At 30.2% G+C, this 21,588-nt stretch overlaps 1 protein-coding gene across 1 annotated transcript in view; it reads right to left on the bottom strand.

The window, feature by feature from the left end:
* Positions 1–269: 269 nt before the first annotated feature.
* Positions 270–21,588, bottom strand: part of LOC121124724 (uncharacterized) — a 35,645-nt gene continuing 14,326 nt past the window's right edge. Inside the window, exons 2-11 of the mRNA XM_040719908.2 lie at positions 12,495–12,654; positions 11,613–11,780; positions 7,786–8,030; positions 4,137–4,382; positions 3,723–3,998; positions 3,177–3,665; positions 2,383–2,672; positions 1,256–1,445; positions 993–1,200; positions 270–896 (exon numbers count right to left, since the gene is read on the bottom strand). Coding sequence (XP_040575842.2) covers positions 646–896; positions 993–1,200; positions 1,256–1,445; positions 2,383–2,672; positions 3,177–3,665; positions 3,723–3,998; positions 4,137–4,382; positions 7,786–8,030; positions 11,613–11,780; positions 12,495–12,654 — 2,523 coding nt within the window. The 3' untranslated portion in view covers positions 270–645. The remainder of the gene's footprint in view (positions 897–992; positions 1,201–1,255; positions 1,446–2,382; positions 2,673–3,176; positions 3,666–3,722; positions 3,999–4,136; positions 4,383–7,785; positions 8,031–11,612; positions 11,781–12,494; positions 12,655–21,588) is intronic.

The following is a 21,588-nucleotide window of genomic DNA, read 5'->3' as shown; positions in this document are numbered from 1 at the left end:
TTCTCCTCTCTATAGGATCAATACATTTTCTTCCACTGCTAAAATCATACAAAAGGCAGCTGATGTTAACAAGGGTCTTAATTTAGTAGTAGTATATATAACGGTCCTACTTTCTCCTCGCCCTCTTAGAAAGGCCCATACCTAATTATTCTTATAAATAAGAAAAAAATAATTAGATGATTCCAATGCCAAACTTTTCAAGTAATGTCTGAATTGGACACCAGACTCATTTCTAACAAAAACATAGCTTTTGCAATTCAACTAGTAGATTTTTTTTTAAACTTTTATTATAAATTAATTTGATATAAAGTTATATTTGTATTTTATTAAAAGTACGAATGAATATTTTTTATAAAATAAAATGGAGATCTACATAGAATAATTTTAACTTTATAACTGCATGCCTAATATGCATTTCATTATAATAAAAACAGACTTTTTTTACAAACTTTTTTAATGATTAAAATATAATAAATTGTCGTATTCTATGTTTGTTTATATAAATCAATGGAAAAGTATAATCTTGATTATTTGAAAAAATCAAATCATTTAAACTTTTTCCCGAGATAAGTCATGAAATTTTTTCGCCATGAGTCATTGGCCATATTTTTGAAAAAAAATCAATCGCTATGAGAAATTGGGATACTATTTTTCCGAAAAATGATGGCATATATCGTCAAAAAGTCTTGCATCTTCCCGTATCAAGTCGTCTTCTGCGTGAGATTCTCCATCTCGTCGCAAATCTTCTTCTTCTCTGAGTTTTTTCCTTTGGGAATGTTCAATTCTTCTTTGAAGAAGTAATAGACTTAAATTGGGATTGGCATGTTGAAATATACATTTAAGATCAGTTTTACTTGGTATTTGGATGTCCAGGAACGTACTAAAGGGGATTCCATCTATAAGAGAAGAAATACAGAATGTAATTTATTTTCTCAAATGTATGTATAGCTAAATTGCCATTTAAAATTTCTCAATTGCTTAAAATATCTTACTTATATGCTCTACACTTTCAAACGGTGATGGATCCTCAAAAGTCGTTGAATCCCAAGGTTTAATAGTATTTGAAAGTATTTCAATGTCGTTTGACAGAACTGAAACGCTCATTGAGGATCTCACCCAGTCAGAATTATAAGAAACAAAACGGTGTACTGCTTTGAGGGCCATTTGTCCCTCTGGCTCTTCACTGATAGAGTTGGCAACCTACATACATGAAAGGATTAGTACATTTTTTTATGAGCTAAATCACATAGATTACCATTTCTGAGATAACATTGATAAAGTCTTCATTACCATCATCCCACTCAATGTTTTTTTCAGTCTTCATTTTACTTGAAGCATCTGTAAGACCTTCAATTTTTTGGAGTTCGGGAGAGGATTCCATTCGGCATAGTTTTTCACCAAGAGCTATTAGGAAATTTAACTTTTCCCTTTGCATTTTCCATTTTCTATCAATCAAAAATAAATATTTTTTGTAATTTATGTACATACTTATCAGTTTTGTTTCAGCTAATTTTTTTTTTTTAGCTAATATCGATTATTTATGGCGGTGAAGGGGGGCGGGGGATCAGGCAAATACGATAAATGATGATTCATTCAATTTATTTCCTTCTAATTCACCCATTGTAGAAATTTGATTATCGATATAGGAAAAGATTTAAGAGATTTTTTTTTTTTTTTCAAGATAGTTTTTGAACTTTTAATTTATTGTTATATATATTAAAAAAGTGGTATATTTAGGATGGGATTTTTGTAGAAAGAAAAACACAGTTTTATGATTACAAAAGGAAAAACGTAATTGCTTTGTTTTCTATTTTGTTAATTCTTTTAATTCGTGGTTTTAACATCTCCTTTGCAAAGAATAATTCTTGTTTATCTCTGGTGTGGCTTTTTGGAGAGAGCAAGGAAGGTGAGGAGCGAAACATATGGTATAACTAAACTAAGACTCGTATTAACATCAGATGCCTGTTATATCGGGGGCGGGGGGAGCAATGAATTACTGTTATAAAGAGGAGAACCGTTTACATTTGAAATAGCATCAGTGCAAGATAAATATCATAATTATTTATATATATTTATTTGATTACGCATTTTAAAACAAGACCTTACACCCAAGGAAAAGTTAACAGCACAAACAAAAAAAAAGAAAACGCAACAAGCATTTTGCCTTTTCTAATCCATAAAATTAGTTTTTTCATTACACAAATCCCTTCTTTAGATATAGTACAATACAAAATAGGATGTCAATTTTTTGGACCGATAGATTTCTAATAATAAATTATTTAGCAAAAAAAAAAACACAATTCCTTTTTAGAATACTCAATAATTTTTGGTGTTTTCAAGCAAAAGTAATGTAGATAGTTTTCAAGGAATATAAGTCCTTACCGAAATATGGGAATAAGTTTAGTAATGATGTTATAAACTGTGGCGAAGAAGAAATGAACAACAATAGAGTCACATAATGGACGAATAGAGTCCGGAATTAAGGTCTCGAGTAACTCGCATACTTGATAAAACGAAATGGGTATGCAGTAAGCCACATCCATTATGTTCACATTAATTTTCTTAATTGCATCAGATACTTGAGATATTGTCCATGTCTTTCCACCATCCACATCCTCTACTAAATCGTTGATAATTGGATAAAAATAGGGTTCCAGTATTTCTAAAAGAGCCTGAAAGAAGGATCAAGAGTTAAATCATACATTTTAATGCAGATATACGCTTCCATTATGAATTTAGGTGATATTTTAAGTATAGTTTATTTGTTAAGATTGTTCAGAAAATAACATGTTTTTCTAATCAATCATAAAAACTACTTTTGTTTGCTTTCAGCTATTTTTATTATTTCAAAGTTGATGAGCCTTAAATGTACATATATATTGTGAGTCTTGAACTACAATGTGTAATACAAGTAATTTTTTCTCCAAAATAAGATTTTTAATTCCTATTAATATATTTTTGTGACAGCCTAACTCTTCAGATTTGACAAAACTTACGTTACAAAAATGTAACATATTTGCATAGTTATGAGTTTTGAAAAAAATATTTGGGAACCAATCAAATGAATATACTTTTTCTCCAGGCCCACAGAATTAAAAAAGCTATTCTAATGATAATGTAAGTCCAAATAACAATTTAAGCTAAATGAAAAGGATTTTAAGGATTTAAGATCTTACTCTATACCAGATGGGTTTTTGTACATTCCAAATCAAATTGGCATCAAGGATGTCCCATGACGATCTACTTAATTTTCGAAGCAATGGGCCAAGAACGATTGAAAGGGAGTCTGCTTCTGGATTTCCATGCATGACAATATATAGAATACCAGTTCCTACAAGTTGGGACCAACCTTTTTCAGCGACCCCAATACACTTTCTATTGCACATTAAAAAATTACATCCCGACTGCTTAGGCTTGGAGTCTTCATCTGGAATATAAGCACCAATGTTGACCATGACCAAACTTGCGAATGACATATTTCTAGATAAAACGAGTCTGACAATGAGAGACCATTCAGGATGAGGTTGAAGTGACGCATGGCGAGCAAGGATAGAGACAAAGGAAGAGTTTGGTAGTAGTTTGAGGTTGTTTGTTGAGGATGCATGAAGAGTAGTGAGTGAAAGCCAACGGATAAGTTCATCTTCATGACTATTTAGGGGATTACTCTAAAATATAAAGACAGATTTAGTTATGCATCTCTATCAAAATATGATAAATTTTACCTTTTTCTCGATTGGATCTAACTTATTACTTTTCACTATAGATTCATCTTTTTTTATCGAAGCGTGAAGGATTTTAATTGGCAATCCCATAAGTGTAAGTGCTAACGTTAAGGCAGTGCATTTAGCATGTATGGAACGGGAAGCAAGATGAATTGGCAAAGGACAGAATAAGTGGCTCAAACAGGATACTAAACTCAATAAGAAATCCACTGATACCATCAAAATTGCAAATATATCACCTCGAAACTGTGGCATTCGAGCTGGATTCGGAGTAATCTATTATCAAATAATTTAAAATCACTATATAATAAACAGAGCTTATACTAAATTTTAATTGCAGTTCATTAATTAAGAGGCACAAACGAATCATTAAGGTGCAAATATATAAAACATAAAAAAAGATCAAATAACTACCTGACAATAACGTACTGTTAGGATCGACAAAGAATCATCCAAAACAGCATGTAGAATATTTTTAGCGATTGTGGAGGACAGAGAGTTGTAAAGATCCGCTCTAATACCACTCATGTAATACCACCAAAATTGAATGTTAAAAGAAATCCTTTGTCCTTCGAAGGGAGGAGTCTCAGAATTCCAATCATTGCTCTCTCCTTCATGAAGAATTACACTACTTATTACATCTTTATGGTAGACTATTATCTGAAAAAAGGGATTGTCTTAATTTTAAACATTTTGAATATAAGATTGTTTTTAATTAAAAAGTCAGAGCTATAGAATAATTGCAAATAAAATCATTTGATTGTTTTAAAGCTTATTTTCAATATTCAATGAAATTTTGTCTATGTTAGTCTAATATTCTTGAAATATTAATTTCTATTGTTTTTGTAAACACCAGAACTGGGTGTGACTGGAGTTGAATCTAAAACTTATTAAGCTACGATATTATACACGAATAGGACTCAAAAATAAAATACTTGTGACGCGAAGTTTTAACGATTTCTGCCACAGTACAAATGGTGTGCAACAAATAAGAGTATGCCAAAAAAAACACCTTTAAGAACAACAAATATCTATTTAAGTACAACTTAACTCTCTAATGCAGGAAGCATGAATTAATTTTGATTCTTTCACGAATGAATGGATTGAATAACATTTATTCTTCTTCAAATATTAAAAAAAAATTACTTGAATAACGCAGCAGTATTTATGATTACTATTTCATGGTGGAGTCCTCTGAGATCCCAAAATTAGAAAATTGGTTTCCCAGGATCTCAATGAAAGACAATTTAGCGGTAGTTTAGAAAACCTAGTAGATAGTACATACATATCCATATAATTCGTTTTTTAAAACGTTTTGATAAAAAAAAATATCGATAATTTTAGTATATGTATTTTATCATTTGTTATTTTGGGAAGGAGAAAGTAGGGGTTGATGAGCTCTGATTTTATATCTAAATGCTTTCATAAAATAGAAGTATGTTAATATTAGGTTTTATACCTATTTAAGTAAGAAAACAATATTCAAAAAATCAAACAACATTTATTCTAAAAAAAAATTTATAGAATATGTTGCATAAAGAAATATGAAAAAGTATTTTTAAATTTAGAGTCACAAATTTTAAATTATATACCTACATAAGTTCTTATACAAAATAACTAAGATATATTTGTTCATCAAAATATTACTTCTTCAATAGAGCTTGAAAAAACTAAGACATATAAGTCATCCGCTAGGTGTTGTGACAGCCTGGAACTAGTTGTTTTTAAAGAATGGTACATGCTGAGAAGATTTGTCACAGCACTACTCTCTATGTGATTGACATACACATATCTTATCTTATCTGTATATATATAAAAGAGAGATTTTGTGTGTGTGTGTATATGTCCTTTATAAATTCCCACGCCATTGAACAAAGGAAGCTGAAATCTACCATTGGTCCCTCTTTTGAGCTGGGACAGACTACGAGGGTAGTATCGATTTTTTTATTTTATTTAATGTTCCTTCAATTAGTTATATGTAGTTGCACTGATTAATTATAAATAAACATATTCGTAGTACAATTACTCCATCTAACCTAGGAATCTTTAGGTGAAATCATTATATATATAAATTATTTATTTCTCTAGGAATCACCGGGGATTTTTGGGGAGGTTCTATAAGAGGGGATTATACCTACTACACCATACCCAACCCCCAAAAAACGCTTTTTGCAGCTCAAGAAGACTATATAGGCAGTTGAGGTATTTATCAATAAGTGATTGGCGTTTCAACAACAATTATACGAATTACTACGTTTTCTAAATTTATTCAAAATCCAAAAAGCTTTAGGCTAAAAAAGAAATCCGTAGAAATTGCAATTTTCTTTATTTCAGGTGAAAAAAAATGAACTTCCAATGGAATATGGGATTAGTAAAGTTTGTAGAACTTTATCCAAAGATTCGTTTTCATATAAATTTGTCAAATAAAAATAGATGTTTAACTGAAAAATATGTCATTTTTTGAATAATTTTACTTATTTTTCCTCTCTTTTTTTTTTTTTTTTTTCATCAAACGTCAATTTTCGATTTTTTTTTAGATAAATGCCAAAAGACGAAGCTTTTTGCGTTAGAAAATGCACGTAAAACATTGCAATCAGAGTATTTTCAATTTTCAGAAAATTTTATTACATAATTTTTGCAATATTTGCAAACATGAACCAGTTATTTTTTTTTTGCAAGAACAAAAAAAATATTAGTAGGTTCCTCTTTCTTTATATTCCAATAAATGCTATTAACTATTTTTTGCAAAATTAGTACAAAAAAAAGCTATTTTTTCAATTTTCTTTGCTTTGTGAATTTTTTGAAGTAAATAAAAAATATTTTTCTCATCTAGATAATATTTTAGATACATATATGTTTGTGTGTTATTTGAAGTTTATAAACACATTATTTTTTATTTATTCATAATAATACAACTAAGGTTACAAGAAGTAATAGTAATAGTATTTGGGGGGAGGAGTTGTAATGATAAGACTTGTTGGATTAACTTACTTAACTTCATTGATATAGTCTGAAGAATCCAAGAGAATTATAATTATCAGGATCTTTTTCGACAACAACGAAACATTCATATTATAATTATTAGTATATAGAAATATTTTCTGAATATTTTTTTAATTATCTCCACTAATTTGACCATTTTTATTGTGATTTTCCTCTCCCTCCTTTAACCAAGCAACGCCGAGTAATCCTTTGCTAGTATTTTATATCTAGTAATATCTTCAATCACTTTATCTATAAACTAATATTAGTAAATAGGACTCTTCCTCCATTCACTAAACAACAATTTATCTACCTTTTTAAGTATTAAATAAATTTTAAATGTATTTGAAATACTTTTGAAACTTCAATGACTTGAGTTCAAACTTTAATAAGACAAAATAACTTTAAATATTGGGGAAGGTTACTGGAAAATTCACGGCGCTCTATTCACCCCCGGAAGGTTTACTACCCTCTTTTCGCCTTAAGGCAAGTTCAACTTAAGACTAATTAATTCCAAAGCAAGTTCATTGCGAAGAAAGTATATCCCAAGACAAGTTCATCCCAAGATAAAAACATAGTTTATATAATATAGTACAATTATTAGAGACAGTAAAATGTACTTTAGAACTAAAAGTCTAGATAATTTTAAATATTCACCACAAAGAGTGATAATTTTTCTTGTATATGGTATAAGGTATGGGCAAATTTGTTGCAATCGTTGGTTAAGAGTAAAATAAAGTTTTTCGTTAAGGATATGTTATTATTTAAATTAGAAACTTATTTAGCAGGATAATGAGTAGATGAAATGATAAAATCTTTCTATTAAAAATTAAAATAAAATACCGGATCATAGTTGATTTTTTTCATTAAGATATATTCCAAATATATGCATTGTTAGAAATGAGTTTTCCTCGGGATGAAATTGGATCCGGATAAACTTTTCACGTGATTCACTTGAATCGGAAGGAACTTTTCTTGGGATGAAAAGAGGGAAGTGAACTTTCTGGGTGTGAAAGAGCGCAGTGAACTATCCGTTCTCCATTGAGGAAACCCTAAATTTCTGCAAATTTTTTCGTCTTACCTTTTTTGCAATCGTGTCCGCAATCTTTTTGAGTGTCACGGTTGAGTTTGAAAATGGATCAGAGTCGCCTTCTTTAAAATAGTTGGAGTAAAAATTGAGCTTATTCAAAGTTAGAAAAACAGAGCCCAGGATGGAATAAAGTGGATTAATATCCCCGTTTTCTAACAATAAACAAGTCATAGCTCCTGCATGAATATAAATTTTCTCAGTACATTCTTTGACAGTGGCAATGAAGTCTTTCTTTGCTGGAATAAAAATATATTTAAGAATGACTCAATTTTTGTTTAACTCAAGGGGTATGTTAAGTTCTATTTAGCAATTAAATATTAAAACAATTAGTAAGGCATATTCGCTGCAAATAACGAATTCTACTAAAATTCATTGCATTAGTACGAGTGGTTTTATGCAACAAATAAACTACACTTGTAAACTAATCTTTTGCATTAAATGCAAAAAAAAAAGTTAAAAGATCAAACTAATAAAAATATATACAGAGTGTAGACAAAAAAAAATTATAACTTTACATTTCAAAATTCTGAGGTTGAAACTCATGTGGTATTACAGAAATAAGACAGAGATTAATATCTGCTGTCTTTCATATGCTTTTTTGTGTGTGTGGGGGGGGGATGAATTATTGTTATAAAAAGGAGACCTTTTGCATTTAAAACATTATTAGTATAGGGAATATATTGAAAGTATGTTATTATTCATACAGAGAGTTTTAAGATTAAATAATTCTTTTTTTATGTAAATAATTCTATTTTTATGCAGCTCATAGATAACGCCTTTTTTTTGTCAGTAGAAATATTGTTCTATCAACAAACTTAATTGAAGTTTTGGGCATCATGATGACAGCTGCTTGAGATATAAAGAAGATTAAATTTACAAAGAAAGAACGTCGTTGACGATGATTTTTGTCCCAATGACAAGGAGATTTCAAGTTGGGAGGTCTCAAATGTGACTGGCGTCTCAATTGAGGCCGTACAAAAGATTCATATGGCTCTTCTGGAGACTGATAATCCCATATCCGTCATCAGTTCTAAAAAAAGCCAACCAGGAAAGTCAGGATAAGCGAATTAATCTAAAAAGTTCAGACCATGATCAAAAATGACCCATCCAAAAGCTTCAGCTTCATCGGTCACTGTTTGGAGACCAAAAAAAGTAGCCATGAAACCCTACGTGTTGGAAAACCTGAGATGTCTGATATACAAGATCCAAACTGCTCAGTTTCTCATTGATAAAGTCAAGGATAGGAGACAGCTGAAGGCTACAAAACTCATCTCCCCCCCCCCTTCTTTGGCAGTTTTGGTCCTAATGTGATTGATTATTTTGCCTGCGTAAAGTTGAATCTATAACAAGTCGGACATCTCATGCCATTAAGGTCTCTCTGATTGTCTCAATCAAGGAGGCAATGACCAATATGCCATGAAAGCACCTCTTCCTTCTTTCGAACCCGGATCCAGACTGTGATTCATCTTGGAGGCGGATACATCGAATGATCCCTTTTTAAACATTTACATGTAGAACTCCAGTCAACTTTCAAGTAAATTCGCCGAAAAATGAGGGATCAGTGGAAATTTAAGGATTTCTGAAAAATGCTCCAATTTGATCTTAACACTTTGTATTTTTTTATTTATTATGCATTTTTTTAAAAGTTTACACCAAGATAGACAATATTGCTCACTTCAGAAGCAAAAATTTGCATAACAACAAGCTATCAAACAAAGAAGAAAAAGAAAAAATCAGTGCAACTCCATCTAATCAACTAAAAGAACATAAAAAAGGATTTTTTTTTTAAATAGACTAATTCAAAAGTAAGATTTTGAGGCTTAGCTTATCAAAGTTGGAGAGAAGACTCAGGTAACTACTTCAATTCGTGTGAGTCATACTCCCACTGAAACTTCAAAGCTAATTGGAGTAGATAGGAAGACTGATTATCTTTATAGAATTATAGAGAGAAATCGAACTGACCCCCTATAACCCAGATGTTAATCCAATTGATTATTTCATTCGATCGCATGTTGAGATGAAACAATGGGTTGTCCGAGAACAAAAATGTAAGCTGGAATTATTTTTCTCCAAATTAACTTTGGATAATATTTGTATTAATTTACGAATAATCGTATATTACTATAAAAAATTATTCTTATTTACCCTTTGGATTCGCCTCAAAATGCACTTTAAATAGCCAAAATGTATTGTCACAATATAAAAATCCAAAATTCATCAATTTTATTTTAAAAGAGTCATATTGGGACGAATATCTTAACTTATCCCAAAACTTTAATACAATGCCTATATTTAACTCAAATACATCTTTGAAATATTTGGATGTTTATATAAAGTAAAGGCTTTAGATTGAAATGGATCCGAACTACATTCGTAAGTCTTGTATACCTTTAAGTAAGATCATTGCTGTTTTTGTATCAGCCAAAGTTACAATATATATGAATAGAGATATGGCTGACACGATTGGAAATAGTTTTGCATAAAATAATATTTTTGTAACATATATTCAAGATCAATATCCAAACTGTGTAAATATTTAGATTCCACCTAGTATATTCAGCTATTAATAAAAAGTTTTAATTAGAGATATGAATGAAATATTATAGCTATGTAAACCACACATTATTTGTAACTTTTGTATGATTATGATTTTTTCAGTTTAACTTTTAATTTTCTTAAGCAATATTTAATAAATAAGCTATGGTAGGTTGTGTGAAAAGTATTTCGAAATTAAGTTTAATGAAGTCGATTATTTTACTAATTGTAACAAAAAGTAATTAATATTTTAGAAAAGGGGCTTCATTTAAATATGCTTCATATCCCATTTATTTTATTAGTATTTATGACAAAGTTAGTCATCTAATCAACTTATTTATGTTTGATTTCCGAACTTTTTTGACACAAACACAGTATATGCTGACTAATTATTAAATATTCAATAAAAAAATTAATATTTTAACTGAAAATACAGAGTTTTAAAATATAGAGATACAGTATTTTATCTCTATAGTCTAAACATTAAGAAGAAATCACATTGACCATTGTCATATATTTTTTACGTCCAAACCATCATGGTAAAACTAGTATTGAAGGTTGAGAAGGCAAATAGTTGTCTTTGTTTTAATAGTTTTGAATACAATAGTTGCATAAAACTATTATTGGTGTAACCCAATTATCTCATCCATGACGAATTATTATCTTTCTAGTTATCTATTTAATACAATACTGTCTCATATTAGAGTTTTTGAAATGTAGACCTTCATCACGAAAGCAAGCTGGAATGGTTCTCGGAAAATTGAGTGTAGATTACAATTGTATTTTTGTACACATTATTCTTCACTTCTAGGAACAAACTATTTTTATAAACGTTTGGATGTTCCGCAAATTGCAATTAAAGCAGTTAAAATTAATCTTCATAACATAAGAATGAGAAATTGATAGATTTTATGTGAAAGACAATATCGGGGCCAATATAAGTCTCTTAAATCAAATAGAGAGTCTAAACTTTAGTTGAAATTCTTGGGTATTTTAAATAAACCTAGAAATTTGAATACAATGCTTATAACTCACTCAAATATCTCTTAGAAATTTTAGTAAGAAGTTAAATATATATGAAGTAAAAACTATATTTTCTTTTTTTCTTGATTTTTCTTGAAGATTGTTTTCAAATAGTAGCTGAATTGATGTAAACTTGTAGGTAATACAAAAAAGATATTTTCAAGTAACCTAACGTTAAAATATTCCACCTAATACGGATAAAATTATACTAAATTTATTCTAGAATAAATTAAAAGGAAAAATAAGTTCAATATCCTTACATGGAAGTGGATCTTCTTTGAATTCAAACTTTTGCATTGAATCACAACGAATCACAGTAGAAAGAACTTTATCCTGATGTTTTTCGCTTTTACGAATATTTTTAGGATCCATGATTTGAAATATAATATCCCATTTTTCCAATGAGTTTCCAGAACTCTCATTGACAACTTCAGTATTTTTGAAAAGTTAATGTCATTACAGTTAAGCTCTAATAATTCCTTAAAAAATTTGCCATAAAACAATTTTGACCAATTTTAAGCAGTGTTAAATTAGCCATTATTACCGATACCCCCTACTAAACTAATAAAATCCAAATGTTGCTAATAAACCATTTTTGAATGTTCTTTTGCACTAAATTAATGTATTTGACTTTTAAAATCAATGTAACTTAAGAATTGTGACATAAAATTAGGAAATCATCATTTTCATTATATTTAAAAATCAATTATCAATAATTTTTATTATACTCAAAATTTGAATAAAATATTATGCGCGGCCATACAGACTATAAATAAAATATAACTGAGCCCACAATGTAAAAAATGTACTATGTAGTTTATTAAAATATTTACGAATAATCTTCTTTTTTTATAGTTATTGATAAATGCTACAATGGCTGGAGATGCCAGGCTTGGCTTTTGTGGGATTCATTATACTAGGGTCTCAAAAGGTTAATTTAAAAAGAAAATCAACCAAATAATCGATTATAAGTATATTAATCTCCCCAATAATCGGCCCCAAAAATTCATATCGTTAACTTCCTATCTAAATAAAACTGTTTTTAATTAAATATGTTTACTCATGTAAATTGCAGTATACATGGGTAATTTAGTCAAATTTATATATTGGAAATAATGTAATGAAATTAACTTTATTTTTGCCTTTTGGATTATCAAGCACTCCACCGTGTAATGCTGTACACAAGTAAATAGGATTTAGTTTGCGAGTAGTTGTATAATTATTGAGCTCTGTCTTGACATGAAATCCTGTATATTCATTCAGTAGAGGAAGTTCCACAAATTTTCCATCTGGATAGCCAATCTGAAAAATAATAATAATGTTAAATACATCAAATTGGAGTCAACATTTAGCAACAAAAGTTTATACGACAGAAAGGTAGGAGGAAACAATTATAAAATTTGTTTTTGTTATGATGGTCCCAAATATACGGACAAAAGATAATATCTAGAGTTTTAAATGCTAAATATTTTCGGTATATATATGTATCACTATGAATTTCTTAAAAAACGTTTTATAAACTTCAAATAGCAAAGCAACACATGATTTTTTTTTTTTGATGGTCCGTTGAAGGAATATAAAATTGTTTAGCTAAGAAGTGTGTCTTTATTTTTATTAAGAAATAGCCAAATCAAAGTTTGCAAAGGAAATTACAAAAAGCTGTTTTGTACTAATTTTGCAAAAAATTGGTGAATAAAATTTATTGGCATTGTAAAAAGGAACACAATCCTTCCTAGATTTTTTTCGTACTTGCTGAAAAAAATTAAAAATAATGTCGTGTAGAAAATAATCCTTGATAAGTTGTTCATTTTTGGCAAATATTGGAGAAATTATTTTATAAAATGTACATTTAGAATAATTTAATTTTAAAATTTTCAGTCCAAAATGCACCGTTTTGCGGCATTTCTTTTTTAAAATTGACGTTTAACGAAAAAAAAAGGAAAAAATTGAAAAATTATTTAGAAAACGATATATGAATTTTTGTAGGTTAAATTTATATGAAAATAAATCTGTAGATAAATTTCTACAAACTTTATTTTTCCTACAAATCCAATATTTTTTAGGAATCATTTTTTTCCCTGGAAAATTATAGAAAACACAATTTTGACCGCTTACTTTTTTTAACTTTGAATAAACTTAGGAAACGTCCATATTCGTATAGTTGTTTTCGAGACGACCGTCATTTTTTCATTTATAACTCAACTACCTATTTAGTCTCCTTGAGTTGCAAAAAACATTTTTTTATAATGAATACTAAGACCCAAAAAAAAAAAAAATCGGCACTGCGTTTTAGTCTCACCTGATTAAATAGAGATACCCATGCAAACAACAAAACTTGCTCACTGAAATTTTCTTAGGATTTACATCCCTCATTTTATCTCTCATACTCCTATTTCCAGAGCATCATCAATACAAACATGTTTTTTTTTCTGGTTATGCCTTCATTTAATTATATTATGAATATATAAAACAGAATAGTAGTTAGCTTGTTCGTTACCACACTTTTATGCTATGAATAAACTTTAAACGTGATGTGCCTAGCGAGCTGAAATTTATGAAATGTCAAAAGATGGTTATAGATGTATTTTGAATTATTGCTTTGCATAGTAATAAATTAATGAAATAATAACCTAGAAATTATTTTTGAAGCCCATATACATAAATTATATTTCGTTCCCTATGAATGATCTGTGTGCGAACTTACGCACATTGAATTCAAGAGGATATTTTCTTCCGGTCACATTGTTCATATGTTACTTCGATCTAAAAATTTATGTTTTTTGCAATCAAATGATTGTTTCCAGAGATCTAAGTCCTAATATTTTTCAACTTTATAGTTGACTTTTTATCAAAACAATCCTGTAACAAGAGTTTTTAATTTTTTAACAAAACAAGAAATTTAAAATGTGTGAGGAAGTTGAGTTGATGTAATTATACCTAGATATATGATAAAGAGATCTTTCTTGCACTTGTCGATCATTAGAAGCATAGTCATGATTATAGTTGAAAAAATATGACCTTAGACGAGCCCGAATCTTTTTTGTTGTTGGTACTTGAATATATGTTTTATCTTGCAAAGCTTATATCATTATTATTTTATTGTTGATATAAATTAGTTACTTCTACGTGTGTTCATGAATAATAGAGAGTTATACTGAAGATTGGTGATGGATCTATTAGAAGAACTGTGTAGGTTCTTACTCATTCGATCTAGTTCAGTCCAGTCTGTCCGTCCTTGGAACCTTTTCCTTAGACCGTCAGTCCGTTGAACTCTCATTCCTTAGAATTGGTCCTAAACTGTCAGTCCTTGGATTTCCCCTAATAATGTCGATGATTGATGAAGCCGAATAACATATTGGAGATATAAAGAGCATTACGCATATCTGGCCTACAATATTCACGTTCCTATTCAAATGCAATATAAAACAAACATATTATATATTTACTTAGTCCACTAATTTATTTTATTATCCAAGGCAAACAATTATTACTTACTCGTCGCTACTATGTTAATTTTGATAGGTTAAGAATAATTTTGTTACAATATTCTGAAAAGCAAAGTCGTAAAACAAATAATTAGCTGTCGATTGTGAAGAAATTGATTTTATTAGTCGCCTCGGCCATGAACGCACAGTGCGTGAAGAGGATTGATATTGCAATGCACCTTCGCGCGGGGTTGTCCAAGAAGACCATCTGGGGGAGGACTGGGACCTCCGAGAAGACGGTTTATAATGTGTCCATATGGTTACAGGTCGGAAAAGACCTCAGACACTCTCTAAGAGCAGGCATAAAATTCCCCGTGTCCGTCAACTACCTGAAGTGGGCCTTAAAAAAAGCCGAATTCCTCAGTTGGTGACATGGCCAAGAAGATGAACAAGTCTCCATCAGCGATGTCCGGCTTTCTAAAAAAAGGAGTAAAGTCCGTATGAAGCTTTGCAAAAAAGATCCTGAACCACCTCATGGGAACTTGTGAACTCATTCGGATCTTTTCTGATGGAAAACCTTTACTTTGACACTTTCTTCAACAGGCAAAATGATCGAGAAATGACATTTGGGGATGTAGTAGAGGAGCAGCTATATGTCTCCACCATTAAACACCCTTCTCCAATAATGATGTTAGGACTGGTTGCATCCAACGAGAAAGCCATTAATCCCTTGTGGTTCTCTTTAGGATATAGGCTGAAGGCTGATGAGTACGCCAACATTCTGCACACCAAAATTATCCCAAAAAACAAGCCCCTAAGCTATTGCATCTAGACGTACATGTAGTCCAAGTCCTGCAGGAGGGTCTGAAGCACATTTCGCCGCCGTTTGGAGCTCACAATCAACTCTGAGAAGGATACATTTACTAAAACATGTTCTCTGGGTTTCAATTAATAGTTAATTTACTTGTTTACAAAATTCATCCATGATCTTAACTTGGACTTCCATACTTTGTGTGTTAAAATGGATAAATAGTAACGGTTGACCCGGTAAAATAATATAATTAAAAAAAGGGAAAAACCTTCCAATGCCTACACAACTTCTTGTCATAATAATTAAGAGTGGAATTGAGGATCAACATTGTAGTTGTTTCAGACGTTTCAGACTAAGCTGTTCTCCTACCAAACATTCTTCAAATTGGAAAAGTGAACGCTTTAATTTTCCATTTCTTTTTTTCAACATCTTGGCAGATCATATTTCTACAAATATAGGCATTATTCATGTATTAATTGTATTTTGAAATTTACAAGGATATATCTGATTTACTATGATATGCCTTGAAATTTAAAAGGAGATAAAATGAAGTCTAATTTTATTTTCTTATCAATGATAAATCTGATAAAATATACATATTTCATGAAATCAAATAAAGAGGTATTTGTACCTACACTGTGAAGTGTTATTTCCTATAATTGTAATTATAACTATTCAATTAGTTTAATGGATTTGTAATTTATAGAATAAATATATAGGAATGGCCATACTTTGATTTATCAACATAAATATATTTTAAATAAATATTGAATATGTATCTTCAACTTATTAGTTTTTATATCAGTGATTGGTTGAACACAAATTAAATCTTGATAGGGTGTAAATAATTTCCAAACATCAAATGAAGATTAGTTACGCACTTAAACAGAATATGCCAACTACAAAGTGATTTTGATAGTTTTCTTACATATTTTAACCCTATATTACAGAACTTGGATATTATTCACCCTGAGATGGATAAAAAAGCTTTTTATTTCTTTGCATCTACATTTAACCACCAATATTTTTGATAATACTCCTGAAACATTAAATTTGATAAAATGCAGTTCTTTATTAATCTAAGTAATGTCTTGTTTGGTATTATTCGAATGTTTAGTCATTTTTCAATCGAGGTTTCGTGAATTTATTTAACTGTTTTCCTTTGTTTTTGCTTTGGATTTATTTTATTTTTTAAATTAAGAACTGAGGCGCACAGCAATAACTACAAAAATATAATATTGTAGCTATTATTTTATATAATACACGTATCAAAATATGATGGGTACAAATTTGATTTGCATAAAGTAATGAATATTTTATAGAAATATTTATCAAAACTAAACTGTAAGAATAACAAGTTATAGAGCTTCATCTTATTTAATGGTACACATTTTATTATTTACAATACATTGTTAAAACTCAAAACTTCTATTTTAATTGATATTGATGTTTTTAAATAGATGTTGTAATAGTATAAAAAATGATACAGAATGTAAATGACGTAATAATTATAATTGTTCAACTGTTTATCATGTAGTTAAATACGTTTTATTTTTGGAATTTCTTTTATATCAAGATCACAAACTGCATAATAAAAAGGAGGGTTCAATAAATTGGACTTCTTTATATTATGAATTCAAATGTACTTACTTATAAAAATAAGCTTTATCAAACTTCAGATAGTCTCCCCTAAATGTTATTTATGCTAACCCTAAAAAATGGTTTCTTTATATTCAAAAATTGAATTAACTATGCATGTTCGGTAAGTGTACCGCGTATAGCACAAAACAATTTCAAGACTACCTCTTACAATGAATGCAATTCTCGAATTAGCGAAAAATATGAGTAAAAAGTTATTGAAATTTAAACTCATTTCTGTATAAATATTAATATATTTAATGATATTTTTTCCATATATATTTTTTTCTCTTCATTCTTTGCAATGGTACAATAGATTTCATTTTTTCCCCTAGGTTTCTTCTAAAACTATTTTCCAAATGATATTTTATATCATTGGATAATACTTCGAGTCCAAACATGTTCTTTTTGTTTTTTTATTCAAATAATATAAACGAGAAGAATACATTTTTAGTCTATTAGTTATGATAAGCTCATATACTTTTTGAGCATATTTAGATAGCTTTCAAAAATTTGAGTTGTCGTCTACTTATTTTAACTTTAACTTCTTTCTTCCTTTTTTTTATTGAACAAATGAAGAAATGGAAAATTGGACAACAAATATCAATTTCCTCAAAAACGGCAGCATATTTTTTTTTGGAAACCTCACAACCGATGAATAATCATTCCAAGTAATTTTAAGTAGCCTTGAAAAGTTATGAGAACGATTTCTACAACAAAATAATGGCTCAAAAGGCATGTTTAATATTATAATAGTATCATTTAAATACAATCTTAACAACACAAATCCTCAATAATGTACCCTATCTCGATTTCTCTGGATTTTTGCTTTAAGATTGTATTCTTAACCTTGTCATCACAATTCTGAATATACGATGGCATTTGCTGGAGGGCCTTCATTGTACCGATTTTTAATGTATGTAATACTTTCAGAAAAAATTACACAATTTAGGGTTCATTTTTTAATGGTATACCAAGTTAGATTTTATTTATTTCTTAGAAAACATTCCATTTTTTTAATTTTTTTTCACATATTCCCTGTGACGTCATATATGCCACCTTGTCATATCATTCGAATGTAATTTGTTTTACGTTGATCCCCTTTCCTCTTCGACGAGGATATCCATGGTTTTAGTCTCGGATCCTCTCCCCCCAAAGTGGCAACTGTGTTTCTTAATGCCCCTCATTACCTAACTGAGGAATTCATGAAATATAAAATAAATAAGACGCCTGTTTAATTTTTTTCGACCGGGCATGTCTTTGAATTGACTTTAGTTTTTGTGAGTTAATGTTCTAAGTGTGACGGTACTTTTATCATTTCAAAAATAAAGGATCACAAACAATTTTGGCTTCTTGAAAAATACCCTTCAAGCTAAGCATTCACTTGAAAAGTGTTATGGGGACTCCGTTCTATAAAGCAAATAGTTGGGAAAAAAGCCAAATTTTCTTTGTTAAGGCGGTGACTTTTCAGCACATGTGTTATATTAGGTTGGGGAAAAAGTAATTTCGTATTTCCTGTCTTTTTTTTTTTTTTAAGTAAATTTTGTTCATATCGATTCATAAGATAAGGGTGTTGTAATTGTGTGAGTGTATACTACAATCACTTTTTTGGACAGTATTCCACTTGGTAGGTTCAGTTGTGAATTATCGTGCGTCAATTACGGAGGTCTCAAAGGAAGACATTTGCCATATTTTACATTTTTACTACCTGAAAGGGAAAAACGATTTGAAAGCAACCAAGAAAGTTTGAGATGTATATAGGGCCAATATTCTTTTGGTTTGTGATGCAAAATAGTGGTTGTCAATTTTTTTTTTTTTTTAATTTAAAAACTAAATTTTTACAACAATTCTCCCTCTACTGTGATAACTCCACCATTTGAAGCTGGCAATCGAACAGAAGCTCCCATCATCAAGACAAAGCAAGGTTGCACACATCTTTCATAATTGGCCATAATCTCCTGGAGATCAGATGGACCTCCGTTTATGAGCAACACGCTTTGGTGTATAAATTTGGCCTCATTATGGAACTGTGAAAAATTTGTGGTGTGAGTTTGAGCCAATAGGGGAAAGGGCTTCTACGAGAAGGGCATTATGAAGTTGAATTCTCGTTGGCAACAAGTTATAAAACAGAATTGGGCATACTTGGGTTAAATTGGATGATTGTAAAACTTCATATAAAGCATTGAAATATAGCAAAAAATACGAAATTACTTTTTCCCAAACTATTATTATTTAGAATTTATGTTTTACTTTATGAATGCCCTTAGATCAAAGTTGTCAAATTGCTATTTTTGTAAGCTTGACAAGAAAGGAAAGTGTTTTTTTTTTTTTTTTTTTCATAATTCACAAATGTATTTGTTAACACAAAAGGAAGATGAAACTATTGGTCAATAAGGATGCACAGTAATTCAGTCTTCGAAAGAATATATCTAACAATGTAATTAACAAACAGAAAAGCTTCATAAGGAGCACTTAGTGGTTGTTTTTCACATAAAGTATTAGTTGGTTATGAAAATAAAGAACAAAGAGGCTCAGATAAATAAATAAACATTTTGTAAAAGTAAGAATTTTTCGAGAAAAAACAATAAGAAATACCTTTTTTTAACTTTTTTTCAGATTTTATTTACATTTCTTACGTGTAGATGTTTTATTTTATTGTTATTGTTAGGAATGGTGGAAATATTGAAAAACAAAATCTATGCCATTGTAGATGGCTTTTTTTAACCATTCTAGAGCAATTTGTAAAATTAAATGTACAAGTTTAGTTGGATAGGGATGAAAAGTTTCATAAAGCGAAAGTGTTTTTGAACTTTTTACATTTAAGGAAGAAAGGAGCTATTCCGGAATCTAAAGAAATTGATATTGCTCTATTAAACTCATAAACCCTTATTGTGAGAAAAAAACTGATATCGTATGAATCGATTACAACAATAGAAGTAAAAGCTATACTTTTTGCAACATCCGCTATACGAGTACATATATAACCTTATCTTTGAAATTCAACAAACAAAAATTGCCTTAAAACGGTCGATTTTTATTGATTTTTTCAATTAAACTAAATTTAAAATTTTTTTTGGTGCTAATTAAGGTTTCAGGTAACATCTCAAGAAAATGTTTGGATACATTTCTTGTTTTTCTTTTGTATTATTTTAATTTGGTCAAAGTCGGATGGAAAATGAGTGAACAAGAATCAAAAAGGCAAAGGGTTTCGGATCATCTCGACGCGGATGTTGATAATAATATCAGACATTGTCAGCATGACCTTGAGGACAGTCCAGAACATCAGGATTACCAAGTAGAAAGGAGTCAAAAGGAAGGGTGGAAGTGGAAGAAATGGTTTAAAGCGAGATGAAACATTTGTCAATCCCCTGGAGGACAAAATCAAGGAAGATCCGGAAGCATGTGCCGCTTGGCTGATGAGTTCAACGTAGAAGAAATCACCATCAGCAGGGCAGTTCATGATGACCCCGGTCTTAAGAGCTTTGTCAGAACACCAAGACATCTCCTCACCGATTATATGAAGGCTTTAAGACTTGAGAGATGCAAAAAAGTCCTTAATTACATGAAGAGTAATCGGTCAACTGTGAAGATCTTCTCAGACAAGAAGATCTTCCCATTCGACCAGGGCCTGAACCACAGAAATGACAGATATGTAGCAGCGTCATCTGTTGAAGTCTATAGCACCTTTAGGACAAAAAAACCAGCCCAACCTATGTGCTAGGGAGTCGTGGCCTCTGATGGGAAGAAAATGGGTCCCTTCTTCTTCAAGCCCAATGAGAAAATTGGGGATGAGGTCTACTATAAGGCCCTGAGTTATAAGGACCTGAAGGCCAACTGTCTTGAGAACAACTATGTGTGGACTTAAAACGGTGCCCCCAGCCAGAAGTAGTTGAAGACACAGAACTTCTACAATTAGCACATGTATGATTTCTGGGACAAGACCTTCTGGTCCGTTTCCAGTCCTGATCTCAATTCCCTCGACTTCATTGTGTGGAGTATCTTAGAGAGCAAGGTTGAGAAGACATCACACATAAATGTGCAGAAGTACCGACCTCGTGTGGGTGCTGTGAACCAGGCTGGAGGCGCCCATATTGAATCATTTTTGGCAAGATGGATTACTAAAAGTTTACTCAATAACATTTTTCCTTATACTTTCCTAATAAAAAGTTATTAAGGTTTTAGTTTGCTTCTTAACATTGCAAATTTTCTAGTCGCACTCTGTATATTTAGTTTTTTTTTACTTTTCATACAACCTTTTTTATAATTACTTATTAATTATCTCATAAGGAAGTTAAAGGTTAAATTGAAAAAAATCAATCAAAATTAACTTTTTTATTACAGAAAATCTTTCTAAGTTATAAT

Source organism: Lepeophtheirus salmonis, chromosome 9 (genome assembly GCF_016086655.4).
Source record: "Lepeophtheirus salmonis chromosome 9, UVic_Lsal_1.4, whole genome shotgun sequence".
Lineage (NCBI taxonomy): Eukaryota > Metazoa > Arthropoda > Copepoda > Siphonostomatoida > Caligidae > Lepeophtheirus > Lepeophtheirus salmonis.
This window is presented reverse-complemented; position numbering and strand designations above follow the sequence as displayed.